This window comes from Mastomys coucha, unplaced genomic scaffold (assembly GCF_008632895.1).
Source record: "Mastomys coucha isolate ucsf_1 unplaced genomic scaffold, UCSF_Mcou_1 pScaffold5, whole genome shotgun sequence".
Classification (NCBI taxonomy): Eukaryota; Metazoa; Chordata; class Mammalia; order Rodentia; family Muridae; genus Mastomys; species Mastomys coucha.
Genome location: NW_022196911.1, coordinates 65,510,495 through 65,530,935, shown reverse-complemented (window position 1 = coordinate 65,530,935; position 20,441 = coordinate 65,510,495). Strand labels below are relative to the sequence as shown.

The window sequence follows — 20,441 nt, the reverse complement described above, 5'->3', positions numbered from 1 at the left end:
ATCTAAGCTCTGAGCCTCCCCCTCCCATCCCTAACCCTCCAGCCAGGGTCCCTTTGGTTTCTCTCACACTGTAGCTGATCCAAAGGCACAGCCCTTTCCCAAAGCCTGTTCTTGGGTTGGGCTAGCAGGTTAAGGCTAGTCTGGGGCGGGGACTTGGGAGTGCCTAGGAGTTGTGAGGGCGGGGACACAGATCCATCTTTTTAAAGTCTTGGACCTGGCCCTGAGGCGACCGTGGCCCTGGGCGGTCTTCGAATTGAACTTGACTTGGGTTGCCTCCTGAGAGGCCAGAGAGCACCATGGGCCGCTACCGCGTCCGCGTGGTCACTGGGGCCTGGCTCTTCTCCGGATCCCTCAACCTAGTGCGTCTGTGGCTGGTTGGGGCGCACCGGGAGGCGAAATTGGAGCTGCAGCTGCGGCCAGCGCGGGGGAAGGTCAGTGGGCAAGAGCTGGGGCCCTCTAGTGTCCGAGTAGGGAGTAGGAGGTTGGCAAGGGACTGGAGGCTGGGGTCTGTGACAGTATGACCGCGATGGAGTTTTGTGGAGGTGGGACGCCGGGAGTGATGTCAATTACGGCCTGGGGTAGTCTCCTTTCCCAGACCCCGGCCCAGGCAGCTTCTGAGTCCTGCATTCGTAGCCCCAGAGCCGATATAATACAGAACTTGAGGTTAGTCGAAGCTCCTCCAAGTTCCAGTGTGGTGGGAGCTCAGTGAACGGGATGAGACAGGTGATGATTGTCATCACCTGCTCAAATCTCTGATCAGCTCAATGTAGACGCTGGTCTTCCCTCAGAAATGGGACACCTTAGACCCGCCAGACAGGTTAGAGGTGGAAGAGAGGAGGAGAGCAGGGGCGAGGAGTGTTCTTTGAGGGCTGAGGTAAAACTGAGGCTCCACAAAGGGGAGAGGCTCGGCCACCGAAAGGCTTCTCCCAATCCCTTCTATTAAGTGTGGTCCCCGCAGGAGGAGGAGTTTGACTTCGACGTTCCCGAGGACTTGGGGCCACTGCAGTTTGTGAAATTGCACAAACAGCACACAGTTGTGGATGACGCCTGGTTCTGCAACCTCATCACAGTTCAGGGGCCCGGGACGAGTGCAGAGGTCTTGTTCCCCTGCTACCGCTGGGTGCAGGGAGAGGGAATCCTGAGCCTGCCAGAGGGGACAGGTGAGCAAGCAGCGTCCTACCCTGGGGAAGAGGACGACGAAGGGGGAAAGAAAGAGCAGTGCTGGTAGAGATGGGGTGGAGGGATAGGGCTAAAGAAGAGGAGAGGGGGAAAAACGTGGAGAAAGGATGGGCAGGCATGGAATAGTGAGTTTCCAGGGCACAAGTGAGGAAATGAGAAGTTATGAATTCCCCCAAGTGTTTTCCAGAAGAAGTGATGTTGCAAATGAATTAAAGAGGGAAGTAAGAGATCTGGATACTCTGTTCTCCTAGATAGGAAGAAGGTCATGGAGCGGGGGACACAAACGGAGAAGCAAAGAAAAACAGTAGTTCTGTGACTCAGAACCAGTGAGGACAGGGACAGGTGAGGGGCTCACAGAACAAGAGCTGGCCAATGAGCAACGGGCAGCGAGGAGGGGCCAATGGTCAGCTGATTTGATTGGATAGTGGGGACCACCCGGCAGGAGAAGGCATGCGAAAGAGCTGTAAAACTTCACATTTTTACCATGGGAAACAAGAGAAAGAGATATGCAGAGGCAAGTGAAAGCCAGGGTGGTAAGGGTGGGAACACCTGGAGACAGGTGGATCTCATTGAGGTGGCACCCAGGACAAGTCAGTAGCTGTAGAATGGTGATCAGCTCCAGAGGCGAAGCCAGGTTATGAAAGTACGGCTGAACGTGAACAGATGAAGTTTAGGGTGTGAGGTTAGTCAAAGCAACAAGTAGCTATAGGTGTGGTGTTGGTGACGATTTCATCACCTTAATTAGCGTGATTCTCCCCCCCCCAAAAAACTTTAGATATTGATGAAATAGAGGCAGGTAAGAGAATGTGAACATAAGGAACAGGGAAATATGGCAGATATGGGATTCTGGTCTGGAAGGGAAAGATGTGGGTTGAAGAGCTCAAACCAGCAAGAACTGGATGAATGTGTCCGGGGATCAGTCAAGGAAGGCAACGTCAGAAATAAAGACCACAGAGCTCAGCAGAAAACATGGACCCTGGCTACAAAGCGAGAGTAGGGGACAAGCGGAAAAGCGCTCAAAACCCAGACAAGATGTGTAGCTGATTGTTTACTTTCCCCAGCCCGCCTGGCAGGAGACAACGCCTTGGATGTCTTCCAGAAGCATCGAGAAAAGGAACTGAAGGAAAGACAACAGACATACTGGTAACCATCTACTCAGAGGCCTCCCAACTGTCCTGCTCCCCTCCCTGCCCCACACCTATCACTGATCTCAACACTCTCTCTGAAGTGTTGTCCCCAACTTGTAGCTGGGCCACCTGGAAGGAAGGCTTACCTCAGACAATAGCAGCGGACTGTAAGGATGACTTACCTCCAAATATGAGATTCCATGAGGAGAAGAGACTGGACTTTGAATGGACACTGAAGGCAGGGTAAGGAGAGGGTGGACACTCATGGGATGGGGGCTGGGAGATTCAAGCATGGAGGTATATATATGGTGAGGAGTTGAGGGTCAGGTGATGGGCTCATGTCTTAACACCCATCCTAGGGTTCTGGAAATGGGCCTCAAACGTGTTTATACCCTCCTGAGAAGCTGGAACCGTCTGGAAGACTTTGATCAGATCTTCTGGGGCCAGAAGAGTGCCTTAGCTGGTCAGTGGCTTCCCCATAACCCCCTTCCTAGTGGTCCCTTTTCATTACGATCCATGGTCCCCATGGGTCCTTGCCAAATTAAGGTATATTATGCCTGATATTCTCACAGAGGCCTTGGAAGTGACAAAAATAAAAATGGGATGAACATAGGATAGTCTAAATCCCTTAGGTTCAATGGGAAGAACAGAAACATCTAAGCTGTGGTAAATCTCGTCCTTTCTGTGCCCTCCCACCCCCACCCCAGAGAAGGTTCACCAGTGTTGGCAGGAAGATGAACTCTTTGGCTACCAGTTCCTCAACGGTGCCAACCCTATGCTGTTGAGACGTTCCACCTCTCTGCCCTCCAGGCTGGTACTGCCCTCTGGGACAGAGGAGCTTCAAGCTCAGTTGGAGAAAGAACTCAAGGTACCTTCTTGCCTGGCATTTCTCTCTTGTTACTAGTGTGTAAGACCTCATGAGGTTGTGATGATGGAAAAGGAGGCATCCCTGGGTGCATGTTCTAGTAAGAAACGGCCCTGAAAAATGGCACTATCGTGTAAAAGCTACAAGGAACTCCTATATGAATTGGGGAAAGAGGATGGATTCCTAGGGCACAGGCTGGGTCCAGAGACCTTAGCTGGAACAATGACATTCTTGCTAAGTGAGGTTTTCTTCTGGACTCCAGTGACCTTGGCAGATAAAAACAAAAAGCCTGTGCCGTGGCACCCAGAGATACAGGAGGTTTTCTGGGAAATGTTTAGAGATGAGAGATTGGGAAGTGGCCGCCAGGAGGGTAACACTGTAAACTGTGAACACTATATTCAGTGGCACTGGTGGCTCTGCAAGCTCAGTGAAATATTCCTCAGGGTAGGTGAGATTCTTATAGAGCTGATGAGGGGTTGCTGAGGTGGTGGAAGCTGAGAGCAGAAAGACCACTTAGGAAGAATGAGATGGGGGACTGGCCATCTGGACACTGAGTCAGGCTGATAGTGCTTGTGAAGCAAACTGGATTGAGCAGGCCTATTCTGTACCCAGATCTACCTGTATTCCCCACACAGGATACATCAGGCTGGGTTTGGTTTTGTTTTGGTTTAAGATTAGAAGAACTGGACCAACCAGGTACAATAGCTCTGCCAAGAGGAAGGACAGTGAAAGAAGCTGGAATCAATGTCTGTAAATGCCTTAACCATTGTCTTGGCCCTTCCGTGTGTGAACTCTGAACTCTAAGAATGGCCGCACTCCTTTCTCCAGAATGGATCCCTGTTTGAAGCTGACTTTATCCTGCTGGACGGAATTCCAGCTAATGTGATCCGAGGAGAACAGCAGTACCTGGCTGCCCCTCTTGTCATGCTGAGGATGGACCCACGTGGGAAGCTGCTACCCATGGCTATCCAAGTAAGGCTCTCTGGGTATCTTGTTCCTGATGCTGTTCTCTGTTACTTAAACCTCTGCATCCAGAAATCCAATTTCTGGGTGCTTGGCTCCCAGGCCCTACCTCTACTGAGACCGACCCTCATTTCACAGTCCAGTCCCACTCACTCACCCAAATGAAAGTGCTTATTTGTGAGTCACAGAAGCAGCTGGGTGTAGTGGTGCATAACCATAATCCCAATACTCTGGAGGCAGGAGGATCTTGAGTTCAAGACTACCCAAGGATACACAACACGTTTCAGGCCAGCCTGAGTAACATAGTAAGATCTTAAAACAAACAAAAACCAAGCGGCCTCTTGAGTCCTCATGCCATTATCAGCAGCTCTCAAATGTTGTGCTTCTGAATCACCTGTTAGAAACACAGGTTTCTGCATTGTGGATGATGCTCAGTGCACAGCACTTACCTAGGATGCACAGGGCCGTGGGTGGGGCAGAAGGGGAAAGGAGGTTTGTTAAGTCCGACCCCAAGATGTTCTCGTTCAGTGTATCTGAAGTGGGATCTAAGAAAGTGCTTTCTTTACAAATTCCAAATTAATGTGGAGACTAAGTAGCTGAGGGCCACACTGGGAACTGCGTTTAATCCCCTGGTGTCCTCTGCTTCTAAACATCAATTGTCAGCTGACTGTCTCTTCACCCATTGCTTCCATCAACCATTGACGAATGCCATTAATAGTCTTACACATCCATCTTTGTTCTGTTTCTGTTGTCCTTTGAGGCAGGGTCTCACTGTGTAGCCTTGGCTGGCCTAGAATTCACCAAGTAAATCAGGCTGGCCTTGAACCCACAGAGACCCACCTGCCTTTGCTTCCTGAGTGTTAAGAGTTGAAGTGTCGCACACCACACTAGCTCACATCCATCCAGCCTTCACTCTCTTTCATCACTTGATCTCCGAGCCCCACTACATTTTCCCCACACCACTCTGAGGAGCTCCTTTCTGGACCCCATCTCCAGAACCCAGCATGCCCACGGTGGTGCTATAGCTAAGGAAGCAGAGTGACAGGTTTCTCATCCCTTCCACTTGAGTGTAAGCTGGACGGAAAAGGTTTTTCTTAGTCATCAATTTCCCCAGGAATTGTGACTACATCATACATGGAGTGGGAGTTAAGTAACTACTCAATTTCTATTTTTCCCAGATTCAGCCTCCCAGTCCCACCTCCCCAGCTCCAACATTGTTCCTGCCCTCAGATCCTCCACTGGCCTGGCTCTTAGCTAAGATCTGGGTTCGAAATTCAGATTTCCAACTGCAGGAGCTCCAGTTCCATTTGCTGAACACTCATCTGGTGGCTGAGGTCATTGCTGTTGCTACCATGAGATGCCTCCCAGGACTGCACCCTATCTTCAAGGTACAGACTTGACCCTCTGTCCTGTCTCCCTTAGTCCTAAACAAGCTATCTGGAGATAGAGTATCTAACTGGACCTGGAGCTCACCATTTTGTCTAGACTGGCTGGCCAGCAAGTCCCTGGAATCCACCTGTCTCTACCATTCCCCCAACTCAAAGGAGGTAGATACGACATCAAAAATCTTCATCACAGACTGTGAGTGAGAAGCTGGGGACTCGAAACTGTATCATTACCTTGGAGTTTATTTTAATCGAGCTGAGTCCTTTAATGTCTCTTTGGGACAATTATAAATGAGATCTCTGAAATTCTCAAATATCTGGCAGTCTCACAACGAGCTTACCACATAGCCAAAATATTGTCAGGTGGGAGTGGAGGGAGTTTTATTCCTACCTTAGAAGATTTAGTATTTAGTCAGGAAGACAAGTGGCTAAGAACCAACCGAGGATGGAGGAGGTGGCTAGTGGATAAAATGCTTGCTGCTCAAGCATGAGGACCTGAGTTTAGATCCCCAGCACCTGTGCAAAATCCAAATGTAGTGGTGCGTCTGTAGCCCCAGCAGTGTGATGGAGGGAGGAGAGAGAGAGGAGGGAACCAACTTCCTCCAGCTTCCACATGGGCACCACCACACACACATGCCCCTCCCCACAAACTGGCAAGCAAATGAAACAATAACAAAAATGAAAAGATCTGAAAAATCTCAATGACATTTCACACGTAGAGAATATGCCAGAGATCACAAAATTGGTGCAAGCTTCTAAAAGAATGTGATTGTCAGAGCTAGTAGAAGGGACAAAGGAGGTGTTTGGTGTTAGCCACATGGTGTATAAAGTGTTGGCGGGGTATCCAGCTGGATGCTTCCATCTGACCTCCCAGGCCTGGCCAATATAGCTGTGACCCCTTTGGAAACATCCCCTGGGTAACACAGTCTGGTTAACAGTGTTTTGGATTTTATTGACTACACGAGGCTCCCTGCATCTGTGTCTTTTCATCAGTGTGTGTAGTTAAAGCCACTATTCACACATGAATGCTTCCTTTTGGACTCAGCCTCCTCTTGTCTCCACCCATCCTAACAACTACATCCCATGGCAAACTGCTTCATATCATGGGACACAGACAAGGCCTAAATGCACAAATGTCCCAAGGGCCTCCCTCCTGTTCACTTTATGCACTTTGTGATTGTCAGAGTATAAATTTCAAATCTTGCCTGCATATTTTCCAAGTATGTTTTGTTTTGTTTTGTCTTGTTTTGTTTTGCTTTGCTTTTGGGACAGAGAGCTCATACAGCCCGGGCTGGCCTCAAACTCTCTATAACCAAAGATTTCCTTACACTTCTCTGGTCCTCCTGTGTCCATGCTTAGACTGGAGGTGTGCAGCACCACACCCAGCTTATGGGGTGCTGGGAATTGAGCCTGGAGGCTTTATATATACAGTCCAAGCATTTTGCCATCTCCAGCCTAGATGTGCACATTTTAAAATGATGTCAGGTCTCTGGTAGGTTTGTTAAAGGATAAATGACATAAATTATAATGTGACATATACTAAATGCTATCCAAAAAGTTCTAGCAATTGTTCTTAGGGGTTTTTCCAGGCGTCTTTTCTCCTCGTGTGGACTTGGGCCGATCTATGTCATTCCGAATCTTGTGTGAATTTTCCAAGTAATCTCAGACCAATGTGAACTGCTTTGATAACTCAAAATCAGAGAGAGCACTGAGTCACTCCTATGTTTGGCATAAACAATTCAGATAAACACCAAGATTAGATTAAGCATGAATATTAACTGTGTAAAGAGAATACAGAAGGAAGGGTATGAGAATGAGGTAGTGTTTTGTAACAGCCAAGGAGGAGAGGGGAAGCCAACAGTACCAACACAGCTGGGGACAGGATGGGTGGCAACACCTCTGCTGTATAAGCAAACAGCTTCATATACCCTTCCCTCCAGGCACTCCTGAAGAAACCCAAGAGTCAAATAACCAAAGACTGGCGGTATAGTTTTGGTAAGGAATATACAGGCTAATTTAAGCTATGCAGATATAAATGATAGAATATAAGAAAATCAAAAGTGGCTCAGAACCCCTAAAAGACACCCCCACTCAAGGTGGAAGGGAATGAATAACAGCTATTAATGGGGATCCTTTTTAAGGACAAACACTTCACCGGTCACCTACACCGTCACACACATTGCTACAGCTCCCCCAGATAAGAGCCTATCACTGCCCCCTGTTGGCAGATGAGGACAGTGCAGATTAGACAGTAATTATCTTGGCCAAGTGTCTGAGCATGGGCTGAAATCCTGGTCAGATGAAAAGATCTGAAAAATCTAGTGGTTCTAGCGGACAATTCCTGAGGAGTTTAGAGAATATGAATGAGAGATCAGAGAAGCAAGAGACCAGCCTGTTAGAGATCAGCCTGAATGAAAGCACCTAGAGGACAGGAGGACATTATGCTTGGTGTCGGGTGTCACCTTGGTGTCAGGTCCTACAAGGATGGTCTCAAGTACAGCCCCTTTAATCTCCACCCAGCTCCTAGTTCCACACATCCGTTACACTATGGAAATTAACACACGAAGCCGGACCCAGCTCATCTCAGATGGAGGAATATTTGATCAGGTAAGGGAGGTATGGAGCGACCTGTTGATAGCCTGAACACTTGGCGATCCCAGACTAACGTCCATGAAAATCTCAAGCCCTGACCTACGAGTCCTGTCCCTCCATATACATGACTATAAATCTGGAAACTCCACCTCTGAGCCCTCTATAGTCCTGGTTCTCTACCCTGGCTTCCATCCATCAAGACTTGTCAACTCTCTTGTCCCAGGTAGTGAGCACAGGTGGAGGTGGCCATGTTCAGCTGCTCTCTAGGGCAGTGGCTCAGCTGACTTATCGTTCTCTCTGTCCTCCTGATGATCTGGCTAACCGAGGCCTGCTGAGAATCCCAGGTGCTCTCTATGCTCAGGATGCTTTACAGCTCTGGGAAGTCACTGCCAGGTGAGTGAGAGGGAACCAGTGGTGAAATGGGCGAAATCTGGGTGGGGCAAAAGCATCTCCCTAGAGAGAGAAATTTAAGGACCAGGTGGAGTCAGTTGTAAGGTTTAAAAACAAAGAGACTAGAGTAGGGGTGGGACCCAGATGAGGGGGGCTGCCAGAGGGGAGGCTGGGGGATCTGGAGGACTCAAGGTTTTGTTAGGAGTGCCTAGCAGTCAGGTGTAGATGCACAGAATTACTTTTATCTCTTTTCCTTACATCAATATACCCAAGCCCTGAGAGCCCTGGGGTGTAACTCAACCACAGCATGCTTGTTTAGTATGAGCAAGGACTTCATTTTGATCCCAGTACTGTAATAAACTAGTTGAATTTTTAAATGAGAATTAAAACTTCAAAACACAAATCTGGTAGGATCTGGCCCAGGCACAGTGAGAGCCAGACTCGAGGCAGCTATAGACATGGGGTGCAGAGGTGAGAGGGAGGAGCCTTCTGCTCTCAGCTCTGCTTCCTTCTCTGGGCAGGTATGTGAAGGGGATGGTCCATCTCTTCTACCAGAATGATGATATTGTGAGGGGAGACCCAGAGCTGCAGGCCTGGTGTCGGGAGATCACTGAGGTGGGGCTGCGCCATGCCCAGGACAGAGGTAAGATCTGTCCCAGAGATGGTGCCCAGACAGAAACCCAGCAAGTGCCCCTCCCCAGACCTCAGGGACAGAACTCCCTAATCACACCTTCCCTTCTATTCATGAAAGCATCCACCATGCCTCCAAACACCCAGGAGCATCCTATATACCCAGGTTATCCTCATAAAGAGACATGCCCATCACTCATGCCCATCAGTCATGTCCATAGCATGCCATAGCACCAGGCTCAACCAGTCCAGAGCCACAGCCAGTGAGTTCTGCCCAGTCCTTGTTGGTCCCTTCAGATCTGACCATGGCTATCCATTTTCCTCATGCCTGCTGCCATCCACACACACACAGGCTTCTGGCAGACTGCAAGGTCATTTCTAGGTGCCATCTCAATGATATCTGCATGCTCACATCTGAATTCAGTGCCCTGATCCTTGGCGGCTCAGGTTTCTCTGGCCCTTGATCTCCACCTCCCCTACCAGCAGTGAGGATGCAATCTCTATTTCCAGTCAACTTCTATCTATTTCCTCCTTTACCTACTGAGAGAACTAGCCCTTCATGGGTTATCTAAACATAAGGTCCCCCCTCTCTGGCTTTGAGGTCCCCTCCATACTCAAGACTCCTGTCTTAGTTAGGATTTTACCGCTGTAAAATCTGAACAGATCTGAACAGATACCATAAGGACAACATTTAATTGGGGCTGGCTTACAGGTTTAGAGGTTCAGTCCAGTATCATCTAGGCAGGTATGGTGCAGGGGAAGCTGAGAGTTCTACATCTTCATCTGAAGGCTGCTAGCAGAATACTCACTTCCAGGCAGCTAGGATGAGGGTATTAAAGCCCACACCCACAGTGACACACAGTGATACACCTACTCCAACAAGGCTGCACCTCCTAATAGTACCACTTCCTGGGTCAAGCATATACAAATATTCCAACTACCAGCATCCCATCCTCTGCTTCTTTATGGCATGGGAGAACCATGATGGCTAGACTCTGCAGTGCAGGAACACCTGCACCCTGGAGAGATCACCTTCCTGAGAAAGACCCTTCTGGGACCAAGCTTTCTCTAATGTTTCTGGGTCCGGACACTTAAGCTTTTTCACTTGCGTCCAAAAAGACTCTTCTTCTCCCTGGCCGACTCCTCGGGCAGTATCTACATCCTGAAATTTATGATAAATATTTAGCGTCTTAGTCCATTTGTACTGAAATAATGAAATGAGACAGGCTTAAGCATCAGAGGTGTATTTCTTACTGTTCTGGGGACTGAAAGTCTGAGGTCTGGTGCCAGCATGTTTGGGCTCTGGAGGACACTCCTCCAGGTTGCACAGGTAACTTTCATGGCACTACATCCTCTCTCATAAGGACACTGCCATCGCTCATGAGAGCTCCACCTTCATGACCTTATAACGTTCCAAAGACTCCTCACATCTACACTAGTGAATGATTTCAAAATACTAACTTGGGGGTGGAAACAAGCAAACATTCATTCTACGCCCTAAGTGTTGACTTTAACCCCCACAAATAGCTTCTTGGCCCCTCCTCACTCTGTTCTCTCTCAACTCTCAGAGCTCATTTTTGCCTGATTTCCCTGATGGACTTAGAGGAAGTATGCTGAAGTTAAAATGAGTAATGGAATAGCAGCCAGGAACCCGAGTTCAAAGTTAGTCTCTGCTTTCCCTGCCAGGGTAATCTCCCCGGTCTTTGGTTTTCTTATCTAGAAAACAAGTGTAACTATATATGTACCAGCTCAACTCAAAGCCCCCACATCACTGTAAAATAAAGTTGGCTCCATGCTCTTCCTGCCTCAACCTCCCAAGTGCTGGGCTCATAGGCATGTTAACAGGATGTCTCTTATTTTTTATTTTATAACAGAGAGACTGCCTAGAAATAGAAAGAATCATGAAATTCTTCATCACTAGGGATAACTGATCACCCAGTCCCTAATCTTTCCATAATAACAGTATCTGTATTTGCTGAGCACTATTTAAACTTTAAGATTTATTTTATATATATATATATACATATATATATACACACATATATATATATATACACATACATACACTGTAGCTGTCTTCAGACACACCAGAAGAGGGCATCAGATCCCTTTACATGTGGTTGCTGGGAATTGAACTTAGAATAGTGCTCTTAACCACTGAGCTATCTCTCTGGCACCCTATTTAAACTTTTTGATGTTTTTTTTGTTTGTTTGTTTGTTTGTTTTTGTTTGGTTTTTTTGTTTGGTTTTTTTGGTTTTTTTGTTTTTTTGACAAACCTCACTTTGTGGCCCCAGACAATGGTGCAGGCTGGGCTGGCCAGGAACTCACAATCCTCCTGCCTGATCTGGGGCTATATGTATGCACCACTACATCCATTGTGCAGATGGAAAAATTGGAATGTGGAGAGGTTAGGTAACTGGTCTAAAGTAACCAAGATGTAAGTGATGAGGCCGGTATTGAAACCCTTGTCTGATACAAATACATCTACACAAACAAACAAATACACACCCATTCTAAAATACAGACCCACCAAACCATCTTTATTACTTTTCTCCTTAAATCTTGTTCTTTTCCTGTTTAGGATTCCCTGTTTCCTTCCAGTCCCGGGCCCAGCTCTGCCATTTCCTCACCATGTGTGTCTTCACATGCACTTCCCAGCATGCTGCCATCAACCAGGGCCAGGTATGGAGAGCTGAAGGCCCAGGCCCCTGAAAGCAAGTGTCTGTGTCTTGGGAGATCCAAGGGAGATGTGGGGATTCAAATCCTAATACCTAGGTTCTAAAGCCTCGGTCTCCTTCTGCAGCTGGACTGGTACGGTTGGGTACCTAATGCTCCATGCACAATGAGGATGCCTCCACCCACCAGCAAGGACGATGTGACGATGGAGACTGTGATGGGGTCGCTACCTGATATTCAGAAGTCCTGTCTTCAGATGACTATCACATGGCATCTGGGTCGACTCCAGCCAGACATGGTGAGTAATGACCATGGAGTGGGAAGTAACAACTGGGGGAACGTGTCACTGCAAGGGGCTAGGCGTCTGTCTTCGGACTGGAGCCTGAGTGGTCCTTTCTGTCTCAGGTACCTCTAGGACACCACAAAGAAAAATATTTCTCAGACCCAAGGACCAAAGCTGTGCTCAGCCAATTTCAAGCAGATTTGAAAAATTTGGAGAATGAGATTACAACCCGGAATGAGCAGCTCGACCTGCCCTATGAATACCTCATGCCCAGTCGCATAGAGAACAGCATCACCATCTGAGGCAGACCCAGAAGACTTCGTTAGCTCTAAGGCTGCCACTATCCACTTGGTTCTGTGCCTTCCTATGTCTGCTGCTGAGACTCTAATTTCTCTCCTGACTAAACTCTCCACATCAGTATTCTATTGCAGGGCACTAAATGGTTTGCTGTTAAGAGGAACAGTTTAGTTTTTGGAGGGCCACCCACTTTCTACCACAGTCACTTAACTCTCTCACTATACCACTAATGTGTGACTATGTTCCAATAAAATTTTAGGTATGAACACTGAGATATGAACTTCACATGTCACGGGGTCATCTTTCAGCTTTTTTGGCCATTTAAAAGCAAAAACAGAGCCAGGCATGGTGGTGCACTCCTTTGATCTCAGTACCTTTAATCTCAGGAGGCAGATGCAGCAGATCTCTGAATTCAAAGCCAGCCTGGCCTACAGAGTAAGCTCCAGGACAGCCAGGGCTGAAACCTTGTCTCAACAAAACAAAACCAGATACGAAAACAAAAGTGCTTTGCATGATTTCAGGTTAGATTTGGTCTAATCTCATACAAGACTCAGGTCCCAAACCCCATTTTCAAAACATCCAAGAGCCCTGGCTGAGGAGAGGAAAATTATATTTCTGGATGAAATCAACTACTTCAGCTAATTCGCCTTTTCCAGGAACCAGACCTCATGCTTGATGGCCAACGTGTAAATTCCAGACTCTCACTTTTCCATTTTGAACACATACCCTGAACAGTTCTAAACAAAGGTGTTACTGGCCCCAAATAAACACCATCTCATGGAGTTGCTTCCTTTCCTAACAGTCACAAACAAGAGAGGTAGGAAACCCTTGTTTTGAGCCCACACTCCCAGCTCACTTACACGCAGTAATTACGGTGTGCTTCACAGGTTCTCTTCCCCAACCATTAAAAGAACAATATCCACAAAATAAACAGAAAGAATGGCACACGATTCCAGTCCATGACCGTGTTCCTGTTTGGTGCTGGGGGCTTGAGATTAAAATGTGTTCTCTCAATTGTTCTGTGGCTGCTGTCCTTACTAGGATGGGCACACCAACCTCAGTGCAGAATTCTTTTTCATCACTAGCCCTAAGTTGGAACCCCAGCTCTGGAGGGGAGTGAGTGTTCCTTAAACATCTCTAATTACCCCCAAATACTACAAATGTTTCTTACTAGTGGAGTTACCAAATTTCTCTGTTGGAGAGGAAGGCCTCCTCTTACTTTTACATCTTGTGGGGCTTTGAATGAAAATGGCCCCATAGGTTCATATGGTTGAATGCTTGGTCATCAGGAGTAGAATCCTTTGAAAGGATTACAAGGGCTAGGAAGTGTGGCCTTGTTGGAGGAAGTGTGTCACTAGGGGGTGGGCTTTGAGGTTTCAAAAATCCATGCCAGGCCGGGCAGTGGTAGTACATGCCTTTAATGCACTTGGGAGGCAGAGGCAGGTGGGTTTCTAGGTTCGAGGGCAGCCTGGTCTACAGAGTGAGTTCCAGGACAGCCAGGGCTATACAGAGGCCTCCCCTCCCCCCCCACACACACAAATATACCACGCCAGTCAGTCCTGCCTCCCACCCCCAATCAGGATTTAGCCCTCAGCTACTGCTTCAGGCCACGCCGTGCATGCTGCCTCGCTCCACCACCACCCCCCCATCATGGTAATGGACTAAATCTCTGGAGCTTTAAGCCAGCCCCCCGCTAAATCCTTTGTTTTGTAAGAGTTGCTGTGAGCACAGTGTTTCCTGACAGCACTGGAACAGTGGCCAAGTCACAGCTTGTGTCTTGTCTTACTCAAGTAGCAGCAGCTTCTTTTGTGGAGAAAGAAGCTGCAGGAATATTTCTGTTTATTTTCTCCTTTCTCCAGTACACTTAGCAAAGCCGCTTTCCTTCATGTGTCCAACGAGTCTGCCTTTCCTACTTCCTTATTTTTACTGAATGTAGCATTTATAACGATACAGCATTTCCAGTGAAGCATTTCCAGGATCAAGAAGCCAACTATTTAAAAGCGTCCCTCCCTCAAAGCAGGATGCTCAGCCTCAGGAGGAGACTCTCCTTTTTCTTTTTCAAAGCATCTTTCTAAAGGGAGACCTGGATAGAAGCGATAGGCCCGCACGTCGAGTCTCCCGGACTCGCCTACCGGTTTTCCCATCACAGAAGACCACCCAAGACTAAGAAAGTATGTGAGGATCCAGACGACCCCAAGCTTCTCGTCCTCACAAAACAATCCTAACACAACGCAACAGTTTTGTGGACTCCCTCCTGACACCAAGTTACAGCTGGTTCCTGGTCATGTGATCAGTCAAAGCAGGTCACGTGAGACGCCCGCCCCTTCCATTCCAAGCCGGGGTAGGCGACGACCGAGAACCCTCAGGCCCTACTTCCTGCAGACTCACGCTCCTGCCACCCGGTTCAAGGTGGACTTGTAGGGTTCCGGCATCCATTTCCGACACCGTGTCCCCCCTCTCCAGTCTTGGCCCACCACGCGTCACAGCGTTCTCTTCTGAAAGTCACCCCTCAGAGTGGTCCGCGCCCAAGGCCACGCCCCCCCGTCGCTCTGCGCCGCGCAAGTCCCCAACTCCAGCTCCCGTCCCAGCGTCTCCAGGGTTCCCTCTCCCGGCATCTGCGCTGCGCTCCGCTCAGTCTCTGGCGAACCCTCCCTCTCTCCTCCATGGCGTCGCTCCTGTGCTGTGGGCCTAAGCTGGCCGCCTGTGGCATCGTCCTCAGCGCCTGGGGAGTGATCATGTTGGTGAGGGGACTAACCCGCGAGAATCGGAGCGGGTCTGAGGGGTTCTGGGGTTGAAGGGCTAGGACACGAGGAACCCGCAGGCCTTAGGAAGCAGCAGACTGATTAAGGGGCTGGCTAAACAGCCGCTGGAAAACGAGACGGAACTCAGATCGAAGCAACTAGGGGACTGGAGCGAAGGGGAGCTGGGGCAGGACCCTTGGGAATGGGAGCCAGCTCTGGCAAATTTGCGGACCCCTCAAGGTAAACAAGAGCAAGGTCCCTGAGACTTGCGTGCGTTGAATGGAGGCGAGGGGGAAGTGTGCTTGCCCCGAAAACGGTAGCTGGGGCCTTGATTCTCCAGGACTCTTAACGACAGCCACTTCCAGAAATATGAAGTGTTTCCCTCATCTCTTCCGTCTGCTCCCATGATAATGACTCGTTTTGGAGAGCTGTTTGCTATATACCTCCTTATACCCAGTCACTCTTCCCAGTGTCCTACCCTCACGCCCTGTTCCAGACGGCTGAGTCCGAAATCCAGATACAACCACCCGGCTCCTAGCCCTTTCTAGTTAATCTCTGGCGCAAGTGTTGGGCCAACCTTAGAAATGGGAGGAGTCTAGGGAGCGACCCAAGAAAGTAAGAATTTGACAACCTATCTATTTCCTTCCTCTTCCAGATAATGCTCGGAATATTTTTCAATGTCCATTCTGCTGTGTTAATTGAGGACGTTCCCTTCACGGAGAAAGATTTTGAGTAAGTGGTCGGGTACTTGGGCGAGTTGGGCGTACATGAGAGGTAGCATGGTTTAGATGGAGGACACGTCTGAAGATTGGACATTTATGGCCCTAGGTTGGGGACTTCAAGAAGAGGGCTGCTCTCTACGAAGTAGTTAGAGTGGCAACACGCAGGGTCCTAGTTTCAATCCCCAGCACGAGAGAGACAGAGACTCAGAGAGGTCTGTACTTAGAAGCAGTCTTGCAAGCCAGGTTTCCGTGGCCACCCCAAGCCCACCACCTTAGATGCGGCCTCTTCCAATAGTTTGCCCTCCTCTTCCTTAGTCTACCTCTGTAAAATGGATACCATGATAAAACTCATCTGGTATGATTCTCGGGAAGACTAATAGAAGTCAAAGTGCTTTTTTAGCATGGTGTCTGATACACAGAACTTGCGTATTGGATGCTCTGAATGGTTGACATTTCCCTGCTCACTCGCCACCCTCAGGAACGGCCCTCAGAACATATACAACCTGTACGAGCAAGTCAGCTACAACTGCTTCATCGCCGCGGGCCTCTACCTCGTCCTCGGAGGCTTCTCCTTCTGCCAAGTTCGTCTCAACAAGCGCAAGGAATACATGGTGCGCTAGAGCGCAGTCTGACTCTCCCTCCCCATCCCCTTCCTCTATTTAAAGACCCCTCAGACCGTCTGTCCCACTCATCTGGCGTCCTTTGGGACTGCAACCCCGGAGAGACGTCATCCCCGGCCCTGCAAAACTGTTGCCCATCCTCTGGAGGGGGCCGGGGGTGACCGCGCCCTGTTCTGAACTCCAATAAAAAGAAGCGGTTCCCCTAAGCTTGGTGTCTGTGCTTTCAGGGAGGGGGCGGGCCTGGGCTTGAAGGACTGAGACCGGCCTCAACGAGGAGCCCGGAGCCCTGGACGGAAGTGGAATGAAGCCAGCCGGAAGTGAAGCGACGTCTTCCACCTCGTCTTCCTCCCCGCAGCGAGGCCACTTGAGTGACTGGGGAGAGGCCGGGTCTCAGCCAATCAGCTGCAGGGAGGGCGGGACTTCCTGCGCGGGAGCCAGAGCGGCCGGCTGCCGGGCTCTCCGTGGTTTCCAGCTCGCGTGGTGGTGGCGGCGGAGCGTCTCCGTGAGGAGGTGCGCGGGGCCATGACGTCAGCGTCCACCAAGGTTCGACCTCCCTCGCGGACTGCGCTCCCTGGCGGCCACGGGAGGGTGGGCCCCCTGCCTGGCTCCCGGCTGGTGCGCGCTGGGCGGGGGGCGGGCGGATCCGAGGCTGGGGTGGGACGGCGCGCTGCCGGCCCCCCGTAATGCTGCTCCGCCCCCAGGTTGGAGAGATCTTCTCCGCGGCCGGCGCCGCCTTCACGAAGCTCGGGGAGTTGACGATGCAGCTGCATCCAGTGTCGGACTCTTCCCCTGCCGGGTACGTGAGACCAGTCTAGGACCTGGACGCCGAGAGCAGACGCTTGGACTCAGTCACAGACACGACCCTCTCTAGAGCAGGGAGATAGATTAATTCCTCTGTGCCTGGCCCAGCGCAGTGTAGGTGTTAATTGTTGAATTAGTGAATGACAGGTAAAGATACTATCGAATCCACAGCCTTCCGCTGTAAACCGACATACTGTCCGCCACCTACCCCAAGCCTTGTGGACTCTCTCAAACTGCTGCTACACATCTTTCAAGGGTTCTGTTTGTAAGGCCCCTACTTGTTGCATTGGCTTCCGTGGGTTGTTTATGGAAGCTGTTACATGATGGAGAGATGTTTTGAAGTGGCCCTGGATGCGATTTCGTGTGGCTAGTGGTTTGTCCCCAGGGATTTTTAAAAGGAGGTCCTTTTTATGAATCTTTGAAAGGTGCCCCTAGAGACTAGGGGGAAGAGGCTGCTGGCTGTGGACGGAATAGCCTGTGGGCTGGTTCCACACATTCCCCTTCCACTTTTGCTATCACCCTTCTCCCCTTCCGACAGTGCCAAGTGGACGGAGACGGAGATAGAGATGCTGAGGGCTGCTGTGAAGCGCTTTGGGGACGATCTTAATCACATCAGCTGTGTCATCAAGGAACGGACAGTGTGAGGGAGGGTGGCTGGCAGAGAGAGGGGAGGGTGGGCAACTTTCTTCCTCCTTACCCTATTGTTCTTTCTCAGAACTCCCTGCTCAGCATCTTCCCGACTTTATTCCTAGTTTTGCTAGCATTTCCTTGAAGACTGAAAGACCGTAATTGTGGCAGTTGGTCGGAAGTTCAGGAAATGCAATGGTCACCAGGGCCTGCAGAGAATTTTATTTTCATGGTGCCCAGATACTCAGTGGGTGTGTGTGATGATAAGAATTCCCTGGCTACTTATATAAAAGCTTTGAGACGAGCGTGTCCAGGGATGCATTCTGAACTAATTAGTTGGTCAGGTTCTGTGACAGAGTCTCAATCTACCTTTAAGTCACCATAGCATACCTGGTGGCCCTACAAATCCACACACATCTCTCCCAGAGGACCATGAAAAGGGCTTTTCTGGCCGCTCAGTTCAGGGACTCCATCATAATCCATTAGCCCTAAGTGGATGCAAAGGTTCTGAAGGTGCGGGAGGTGGAGGGAAGGACCCTTATTACACGTGAATTGGGGCCTTGACCTGGATATTGACGAAGGAACTCCCAGGATTACTTCAGAGTGCCCCATTATTCCCTCCCCTCTCCTCTCCCCTCAGCTTCTCTGATGACTCCCTAATCTGCTCTCTTTCATCTTCAGGGCTCAGATAAAGACCACTGTGAAGCGAAAAGTGTATGAAGATTCCGGCATCCCCCTTCCAACTGAGTCACCCAAGAAAGGACCCAAGAAGATGACATCTGGTGTCCTCTCTCCTCCAAACGCCCCTCCACCTAGCAGCTCCAGTGTCCCTGAAGCTGGGGGTCCTCCCATAAAGAAGCAGAAGGCTGGTGAGGGCTGTGGAGTTGCTGCCTAGGGTAGGGGTTAAAGGTCCTATCTGAGATTCAGTAAGAGAGTTGAGCCTGGGTCAAAGAAGGAGAGACCTCTCTTCTGTACTCTGGGGGTTCCAAATCGGGTAAAAGGGTGTGTAGAGCATGAAGCTTTGGCAAACCGGGAGGAGGGAAAGACAGCAGTCAGGGAAACCTAGAACCTAGCCTATGCCCCCTCCCAGATGTGACACTCAGTGCTCTGAACGACTCCGATGCCAACAGTGACCTGGTGGATGTCGAAGGGCTAGGAGAAACTCCTCCAGCCAAGAAACTCAACTTTGACCAGGGTAGGAGTCCTCCTCCTCCCACATTGGCTGGGGTGGGGAAAATAGTACTCACCTGGATGGTAGGGGAGGGTCCCCGCAGACACCCCCTTCTGGTGCAGGGGCCTCAGAAGGAAGATTCAGTGCAGGGGATTGGGTCAGTTAGTAATGCGACGTTTGAGGAGGTGAGGGTTTTCTTGGAAAAATCCTCCATGCTTGCTCCATCTCTGTCCATTTTACTTCCTGTTCCAGACAGCCTGACCCTGGACTCTGGCCTTCTCTCAACCTCTGCTGATGCTCCTCTCCTCTCCTGCTGAGCCTTCCACCTCCGACCCTCATTGTTCACCCTGGACCTGTGGATCACCTGGGACTCTAAGCAAGGACTGCCTGAGAGAGGGTCAGAGAGCTGCTGGAGCCGTCCACCTTGTTCCTGATAACCATGTGCCCTCCCTTTGACTTCTGTCTGATGGACATTTTTATACAGAAAGTTATAATTAAAAAAAATTCTCTCAGCATGGTGCTGCCAGCTGCTGTTCCCTCTCCTCTCCTTCACCCTTGGGGCTCGGCCCCTTCACAGTAGCTCTCACCACCCTGCCTGGAGCAGCACAGCCAATACTGGCAGACTCACTTCCCCGTGCCAATATTTCTGTGCTGCTAGAGCCAGGAGAGTTGGGTGTGGGCAACAAAGACTCTACTTTGCTCTGAGGGGCCAGAACTCATTCCCAGGGTTCCTGACAAGTAGTATCAGACTACCTAGGGATTGTAGAGGGGCTCTTTCCAGTGTCTCCTATCCCACCTTGCAAGAACTTCATCACAATACCCTAGACCGTGTGTGTGTGTGTGTGTGTGTGTTGCTTCTCCAGAGTGGCCTCCCAGGGCCAGGCCTCAGCGGTGCCTCCCATACCCTCGCTCTAACACCACAGTGTGGTTTGGACGTGGCCACAGTGCCGTACAAACCACAGTGTGCTGCTGGGGCGGGAGCAGGACTGGGGTGTATCCAGAGGAAGACAGCACAGACAGTGCCATGAAGAGCTCCACCTAGAGTGAGATGGAAGTGTGAATGGCAAACATGGCCCCCAAAACACTGGGAAAACAAAATCAGGAACCAGCAAAAGTAGTTCAGCAGGCACCAGGGGGATAGGGCTCTGGAAGATGAGTTCAATGTAATAAGCTTGGAATATTCTTCACCTCTGTAGGAATTCAGCTCTGTGGATCCTCAGGATAGTGGCAGAGGGAATAGGGGATGACTGGGGAAGACCAACAAACTGCCTCCCACAAAGGCAGGAACCTAAGGCTTCCTGTGTCCATTCCTCCCTCCCTAGGTCAGAACCCAAGAGAAATGCTAGAAGAGACGGGGCCAAGGACAGCAGG

The 20,441-nt window shown here is 49.9% G+C and overlaps 3 protein-coding genes across 12 annotated transcripts; all 3 read left to right on the top strand.

Moving 5' to 3' along the window:
- The first annotated feature begins 205 nt into the window (after positions 1-205).
- LOC116077965 (arachidonate 12-lipoxygenase, 12S-type) lies at positions 206-13,340 on the top strand. Of its 4 annotated transcripts, none has more exons than XM_031352860.1 (14): positions 206-431; positions 959-1,160; positions 2,241-2,322; positions 2,427-2,549; positions 2,666-2,769; positions 3,014-3,174; positions 4,000-4,143; positions 5,313-5,522; positions 8,040-8,126; positions 8,335-8,504; positions 9,023-9,144; positions 11,714-11,814; positions 11,936-12,106; positions 12,214-13,340. In XM_031352860.1, the coding sequence occupies exons 1-14, from the start codon at positions 297-299 to the stop codon at positions 12,391-12,393; spliced, it is 1,992 nt and encodes a 663-aa protein (XP_031208720.1). In that variant the 5' UTR covers positions 206-296; the 3' UTR covers positions 12,394-13,340. The 4 variants fall into 4 exon arrangements, with proteins under 4 accessions (XP_031208720.1, XP_031208724.1, XP_031208725.1 ...); XM_031352864.1 differs by having other exon boundaries at positions 281-431; positions 945-1,160; XM_031352865.1 differs by lacking the exons at positions 206-431; positions 959-1,160 and adding an exon at positions 1,672-1,693.
- A 1,445-nt stretch (positions 13,341-14,785) lies between these two features.
- Positions 14,786-16,677, top strand: Rnasek (ribonuclease K). The gene is made up of 3 exons (XM_031353029.1): positions 14,786-15,129; positions 15,785-15,861; positions 16,330-16,677. The coding sequence occupies exons 1-3, from the start codon at positions 15,052-15,054 to the stop codon at positions 16,469-16,471; spliced, it is 297 nt and encodes a 98-aa protein (XP_031208889.1). The 5' UTR covers positions 14,786-15,051; the 3' UTR covers positions 16,472-16,677.
- Positions 16,678-16,800: 123 nt separating this feature from the next.
- On the top strand, positions 16,801-19,585 carry CUNH17orf49 (chromosome unknown C17orf49 homolog). 7 transcript variants are annotated; one of them, XM_031353021.1, is made up of 6 exons: positions 16,822-17,014; positions 17,173-17,267; positions 17,811-17,912; positions 18,581-18,768; positions 18,990-19,094; positions 19,323-19,585. In XM_031353021.1, exons 1-6 carry the CDS (start codon positions 16,994-16,996, stop codon positions 19,385-19,387), a joined length of 576 nt encoding a protein of 191 aa, XP_031208881.1. In that variant the 5' UTR covers positions 16,822-16,993; the 3' UTR covers positions 19,388-19,585. The 7 variants fall into 7 exon arrangements, with proteins under 7 accessions (XP_031208888.1, XP_031208884.1, XP_031208886.1 ...); XM_031353023.1 differs by having other exon boundaries at positions 16,829-17,014; positions 19,327-19,585; XM_031353024.1 differs by lacking the exon at positions 17,811-17,912 and having other exon boundaries at positions 16,805-17,014.
- Positions 19,586-20,441: the final 856 nt, after the last annotated feature.